The sequence below is a fragment of the Myotis lucifugus genome, unplaced genomic scaffold (assembly GCF_000147115.1).
Source record: "Myotis lucifugus unplaced genomic scaffold, Myoluc2.0 scaffold_38, whole genome shotgun sequence".
Taxonomy (NCBI): Eukaryota; Metazoa; Chordata; class Mammalia; order Chiroptera; family Vespertilionidae; genus Myotis; species Myotis lucifugus.
In genome coordinates, this window is record NW_005871086.1 from 3,955,904 (window position 1) to 3,963,355 (window position 7,452).

A 7,452-nucleotide genomic window follows, 5' to 3' on the forward strand; every position below is an offset into this window, starting at 1 on the left:
CTATTAGACAAGGCCCTGACATAAATGTGCACTTATTAAAATTAAATCAAGGATGATCTTTCTCGCTGAGTGCTTCCTCCCTTTTATAGACAAAGAAATTGAGGCCAATGCTACCAAAGCCTGAAATTGTTGTCTGCTTTAGAGTGAGGAGCTGTAAAAGGCACGGGAACCATCTCCCCCATGAACTGATCTCTGCCAGCCGTCCACTGAATTGCTTTTCTGACCTGGGAGAGTTCGGCTGGAAGGAAAGTGCACACACCTCTTCACAAACAGGCAGCACAGGACTCCAGCACCACAGTGGAGTTGGCCAACGTCCTCAGTGCCCCTGGAGACACGTCGAGACCAAGATGGTATGATCTGCTGCCCGAGGGTCTCAGCAGTGTCAGATCGGGCCGCTGATGCACCCCCAGAGCCCAGCCCTGTGCCTGGCACATGACAGAAACCCATTATTTACTTAATAAACAAAAATAACTCAAAATCAGAAGACCTTAGTCATTAGGTACTGTCTGTGCCACTTCCAGCTTTCCATGGAAGCTCTGAGTCTCAGTCCCACCATCTGTAAAATGGGGATAATAATGCAGCCCCATTTGCCTCACAGTATTATTGTTAAGATCAGATACATTCCTATTCATGAGTTTGTCCTAGTAAGCAAAGACATTGTTTTCATAATGGTCTAAATGAAAAAACAACAACCTTCCTATGCCAATGCTTGCACACAACGCACATTTATTAAGATGCAGCCAAGTGAGATGTGTCAGGCCCTCCTCCGAGTACAACCTTCTTTATTGGTGTGTAACAACGCCCATGGGCTGGGTGAGCGACATCATCAAAACCAAATGCCAGCTTTTTACAGACTGGGCCCAAACAGTGCAGCCAAAGCAGCATTCCAAACGGCAAGAAATCTGACATTCCATTCACAGTCCTGCTTTTCATTGTTATTGACATACACACTTTCATTTTAATGCTCATTTCAGATCCTCATAAATAAATTTTTTTTAAAAGTTTGTATTTAGCAGAAAGCGGGGCTATCAGTGAAGGACAATGCAATAGCAAGGTAAAGCTGCTTTTCATCCACACTGGACTAAATTATAAGCATTTCGCCATTCACGGGGGCTCTAATAACAGATGCACATAAGCAATACCAAGGCCTGATGGCGGTGTGGGTGTCCCCCCAGCATCTTCTTTACTCTGGGTCCTTATCCTCGTCTGAAAAATGGGGGACCGATTTCTTTGCAACAACGTTGTCCAGTCTCTGTCCTTGTAGATATGGGTTGACACTCTGAAAAAAAAAAAATAGCATGGCTTGGTATTATACCTGAACATCGATATAGACACCTCACAAAATAGGTGGATGAGATCATTTCTGGTCTATTGGGTTAACTATAAGGTAACAAATAATCACTCCAGTGAACTAACCCACATCTCAGTGGGAGGAGAAACGTTGTCTGACAGATGTGTCTCATTGTGTCTTTCATGCAGCTATAAAGTCCTTATTGGATGCATTATGCCCCCCTCCTTTGCTTGGCACAAAGATTTGGAATTAACCAGCGAATAGGCTCTCACTATTAACTTAGATACACAAGCCCATTATGAAAGAGAATTATTATTCTATGGCCTTAATAAGGGGAAGAGAGAATCTGAAATGCATTAAATCATTAAATTATTTTACAAGACGAAGGTTCTAAAGATCACCAAGCAGGGCCAAGGTGAAATTCGATTTGCAGACTAGTCACAGATCATCCTATAATGTTGGCTCTTCCATGCCAGCATTCTCCTAAAGAGGATTCAGCAGGGGCTCGGTAATCATTTCCACCTTCCCTCAGTGAAATGGAAAAGCTGAAGAAAAAAGGGAGGAAGTCATGTGGAAGGCTCCATTATTTTTGACTCAAGACTCCATGGTCTGAAATCTCTTTTATCTGTTGGTATTCTGAATGAGTCAAGGTTTTTCCATTCCCTCTCTAATACATATTTTTTTGAGGTTTGGATTTGAATTAGTAATTGCAGCTTTACAACATAGCCTTTAGCAAGTAGAAAAAAAATTTCAAAAGTTTTGAAATATTGGTTATTGAAGTCACCTTCCAATAACTGAACAAAAATACAGGAAAGAAGCTGTAGTTGCAGATGATCAGCAATCCCGCTGCATACAGAGTCCCCAGGGATGAATGGGCAGAGTGCACAGGTCTGCTGTGACTTTTGAAGGGTGAGCAGACATTCTCCAAAGAGAAGGATTGGGACTGAGCTTAGTATTTGTAAATGTCCTTTCCACATTCCAATGGGTAATGAAGCATGCCAGTCCCACCCACCCTGAAGAAATGCATCACAAACCAGCTGAGAATTTAAAAATATGCAATGTCCTCAGAGATCTGAAAAGTGTCATGTCACAAAAGATGCCAGGAAGACATCTTTAAAATATTTAAAATAACTAACATCTTTTCTATAACAAGAAGGTTGTCAGCTAGAATGGCCCTAGCCTATCCCAAAGAATTATATCAAGATCTTTGGAAGGTAGAGCAAATGTGAACTGAAAAAGCATATTCATATCATAAATCTCTTGAGTGATTTTTAGTAATATTTATTCTGAAAATTCTACTACATTAAAAAAGGAAAGTAGATTTTTGTGTTTAATCAACAGTGGAATACAAGGTTGATAGCTCTTTATTAGTAAATAAAACAAATAGTAAACCTCAAATATTAACAAGATACATCTTCAGAGTTAAAAAATTTGCGAAGTCATTTAAAGGTGAATTAACCTTTTACTCATGAAGCAAATAGGAATTCAATTGAAAATGAGCAAGTATGGAAAGTTTCATAAAACCACCTGGGGCTCCATTGTAACTTTGGGGAGAATCCTCTTGGTGAGGGAGTTTTATGGGAGATAGTCCTTCATACCAGACCCAGAACATGGCAAAGATTGGAGGGAAGGGGAAGTAAATTAACGAAGAAGTAAAAGGAGCAATCAGTTGAACTTTGTTGATGAATGTTTAACTATTAGCATTGAATCCTAACTTAAGAGTAATAATAATGATACTTGGTTTTAATTATCCTCTGGAGAACTTAAGACACTTATAGATTTATCTTCAGCTTTGGGTGAGAGACTAGCCAGGTTACAAAGTGAATATTATTCAGTTACACAACTGAAGAACCGTTGGGATTGAATCCCTACTTTCCATGTCCTCTGGAAACCCACAGCAAATACTGAGCTTCATTGGAGAAAGCCTTTCCCAAAGGGAAGCCCATAATTTCTATTGATTCATGCATTTGAGGTGGTAGAGTCTTCAGTCAAGATGGGAGCACCATCTGAGGCATGATGACAGGGGAGGCGAGTTCTATTTCCCCAACAGTCCTGAGAGGCTCACGGTTTGCGGCATGAGCTTGGGTCTTTGTAGATGCCCGAGAATAGAAAGAACTTGATACCTCTGGGTCACAGCGACCCATATTTTCACAAATTCTAAGCCTTTCCTACGAGGAGGAAGTTGAGGCCAAAGTAAAACCTTTATAATATGTGTCCTAGCCAGAATTCTGATTTTGATAATCCTGGTTTCATCACTGAACCTAAATCGTGACCCACAGTCATTACTCAAGTCAGGGCAGAAGGAATGGTGAGCCAAGAAGCAGAGACAATTAAAGCTAAAGGCTAAGTTATTCATTTTGGGCCCATGATTGGTCTTATTTGGAAATGTCCTTGTTGCACCATGGAGAGATATTCAAGCTATTTTGCTGGTAAATTATGTGTATTCTGAGCTCCTGGAATAGAATTTCTTGATGTTCTCTCAAGCCCACTAACACCCTTCATACCCTTCCTGCCACCATCTGCCACTGGACACTGTAATCACCTGAGAAAAACCCCTAATAACTCTGTTAACTCTCCCAAAGATCTGTTTCCAGACATCAAAACTGCATCTAGCATAGAAAACTGGCCATGGGATTTCTGTGTTTTGTCAGGTGGCATAGTGGTTTGGGAGTCTCTGTTGCAGGGTCCTGAGAATTAATGCTAAATTAAAAAAAAAAAAACACCTCCCTGCCCCCTAAGCACTCTGACTGGACTCGGCAAACCTCTCAGCACAGCCGCCATGACCACTGTCCAGAGTCCCACATTTCACCAGGATCCCAGCACTTATTATTCTAAATAACCAGTCAGTGGCCTTGGGTACATGGTTTGCTTTGTATATTTTAACAAAGATGGCTACTCTCTGGTAGCACTTAGCTATGTAATACTAGGATTTTAACTTTTTCTCCTGATGATCAGAGAATGGTGGCAGGTGGCCGGGCATTCCTGTGTAGGAAGGTTCCAGTGGGTTAGCTGAATGGACAATGACCACTGATTAAATCATGGTGCCATCAAATGAGTGAGAAACCCAGCGCTAATTCAACAGCTTTACATGAGGCAACACCACAGCGGCTCAGTATGACACATCCAGACCAAAGTCCCACCCTGGGCAGCCCTGGGATGGTTGGTAGATTCAGAGGTCAGCAAACCAATATAATCGATCTAGTTGATGTTTACATCAATCTGGGTAGGCCAAGAAAAGAGGCATGTGGGAAGAATGAGGTTTGTTCTTCTCATCTTTTGTCCCCACATTCCTTCAGCATTGTTGCCTAGAGCATGCCTTTCATCACTTCCTTGTCCCTGTCTGGTGTGTTTATGTAATTGATGCAGATATGTGAACAGTCTCCCAGTGGCCTCCAGACCCTCTGAAGAAAGACACATCCTCACGTACACCCAGGCAAGAGATGCAACACACGTTTCCTGTGTACAATGGAGCTGATGGAATCACCACAAAACTTGGCTTTGCACTAAAAACCATGTACGAAAGCTTGAGAAAGCCATCCCAGGAACCAAGGCGGACTTTGTGGGAGTGGCCTGGTCACACAGACCACTGTTCTGCCCTCCCAGGACTGCTCCATCCCAACAACTGCAGGTTACAGCTTGTCCATGCCCCACTCAGAAAGCTCCGGGCATCCCAGCCACCACCAGCCCGCTGTGCATTACCCTCCGCTTTCGTCTCTGTCCTGCCTTCATCTTCTCATACAGGAGCTTCTTGTTCTAGAGTGGGAAGAAGAGACAACAAATACATGGATCAGATTTGGTGAGCCTCTATCTTAAAAGCAACACTTGGTGTGTCCCCTGGATATTTGCATACCATATTTTGGAAACAAAACTAGATGGAAAAAAAGAAACTAGATGAAAGGAAGGTCGCATCAGAAAGCTAGACCACGAGGGGGACGCTGGTGGTTGTGCAGCTCTGGGTAAAGGTCTCTGCAACGCGCCGAGGCACCTCCCTGTCATCAACATCCCATAAACGGGAAACACGGCACTCTCACACTCAAGCGCGTTGGAAACCCATCTCCTCACTGTGAACAGCCTTTGTTCAAAACAAACAATGTTGTGTCACTTTACTTTCGGGCCTAACTCCCTTTTTATGAGCTGTACACATAAACTGTTCTCTAGAGCGGTGCCCGCCCATGAATAACAATCCTCTAGGTAAATAAATGGAACTCCGACTTCTGCAGCCTTTCCTCCCGTGGCTTTAGTCTGTGCACCCAGTCAAGACGATCGGAAAACCATTTGGTCTATAACAATTTTAATAGAGTGAGCCTTTTAAAAACTGCCAAAAAAAAACTTCTTGGCAGAAGGAAAGTTATGTTGCGGGGGGCGCGGGGGAGGGGGACGGGATCTGTTACCACAGTTTGTATAAGTGTTTCCACATATTGCTGTATTTCAAACACACAGGGGCTGGAATGAGCTCTAGAATATCGGACACGTGCTCAACAGATTTCCCTTCTGTCGGGATCACAAAAGACAGACACGTAACCTGGAGGCACAAGGGGAGGAGGGAAGCTGGGGGGCTTTACTTGTGGGTTTTGTTTTTTGTTTTTAATCAGAAGGGAACGAAGGTATAAAAAAGGTGATTCATCGTACTCTAAATAAAATACCCTGACATTGATTTTTTTTTTAAAGGAGATGACAGAGTTTTGGTAAAGAACAAGTTTATACAGCACTTGTATCCTCGGAACTGTCTGGATAGAAAAAATTTTTTTATGGTGGATTTGGAAATGAAAATGACACATGCCAAGAATGAGCTTCGTAATTTTCATGTTCATTAAAATCTACCTCACCCGCAATTTACAATGTGTATTTCTTGCCCAACCTCAACTATGCAGGGAGGCCGCACCAGGGAGGGAGGGACCCCTGGCTGCCAAAGGCCATCCTGGCCATGGCCTCCGTCTCATGCTCCCTTGGGGACTGATCAGTTTAATATCAGATGCAGTCTTGCCGTTTGCGACAACATGGATGGACCTAGAGGGGATTGTGCTAAAGGAAATAAATCAGGCAAAGAAAGACTAATACCATGTGATTTCACACATATGTGGAATATGAAAAAAACCCAACAAATCATAAGCAAACTCATAGAGGCAAATAGCTGATTGGTGGTGACTAGAGGAAAAGGGGGGTGGAGGGAGGGCAGATGGGTAAAGGGGGTCAGGAGGTCAAATGTATGGTGATGGATGGAAATCAGACTCTTGGTGGTGAGCACACTATAGTGTATACAATATTGAATTATAATGTTATACACCTGAAACTTATATCATGCTATAAACCAATGTTACCTCAACTTAAAATATACATATACATATACATATACACATACACATACACATACACATATACATATACACATACACATACACATACACATATACACATACACATACACATGTATATATGGAGAAAGGGGGAACATGGTCATTTACTGGAGGAATGAGTAATATTGCTGTGAGGCTGTTGACCGGTGTTGCCTTTCTGGGATGTAACAATTCCTGATGCACAGAGAATATCCTGTGCAGAGAAAAAGGAACCCTCGTGCACTGCTGGTGGGAATGCAGACTGGTGCAGCCACTGTGGAGAAGAGTATATACTTCCCTCAAAAAACTAAAAATGGGACTCCCATTTGACCCAGTGATCCCACTTCTAGGAATATATCCCAAGAAACCAGAAACACCAATCAGAAAGGATATATGCACCCCTATGCTCATAGCAGCACAATTTACAATAGCTAAGATTTGGAAACAGCCTAAGTGCCCATCAGGAGATAAGTGGATTAAAAAACTGTGGCACATCTACACAATGGAATACGACGCTGCAGTAAAAAGGAAGGAACTACTACCATTTGCAACAGCATGGATGGAACTGGAGAGCATTATGCTAAGCGAAATAAGTCAATCAGAGAAAGATAAATATCACATGATCTCACTCATTTCTGGATTATAATGAACAACATAAACTGATGAACAAAAACAGACCCAGAGACAGAGAAGCATTGATCAGATGCTCAAACCTCAGAGGGAAGGTAGGGGAGGGTGGGGGTAAGTGGGAGAGATCAACCAAAGGACTTGTATGCATGCATATAAGCCTAACCAATGGACGCAGACACCATGGGGATAAGGGCATGA

At 42.5% G+C, this 7,452-nt stretch overlaps 1 protein-coding gene across 2 annotated transcripts in view; it reads right to left on the bottom strand.

The window, feature by feature from the left end:
- Positions 1-717: 717 nt before the first annotated feature.
- Positions 718-7,452, bottom strand: part of SCG5 (secretogranin V) — a 60,319-nt gene continuing 53,584 nt past the window's right edge. For both annotated transcript variants that reach the window (XM_006087487.3, XM_023752840.1), the window contains exons 5-6: positions 4,991-5,044; positions 718-1,279 (exon numbers count right to left, since the gene is read on the bottom strand). In XM_006087487.3, coding sequence (XP_006087549.1) covers positions 1,184-1,279; positions 4,991-5,044 — 150 coding nt within the window. In that variant the 3' untranslated portion in view covers positions 718-1,183. The remainder of the gene's footprint in view (positions 1,280-4,990; positions 5,045-7,452) is intronic.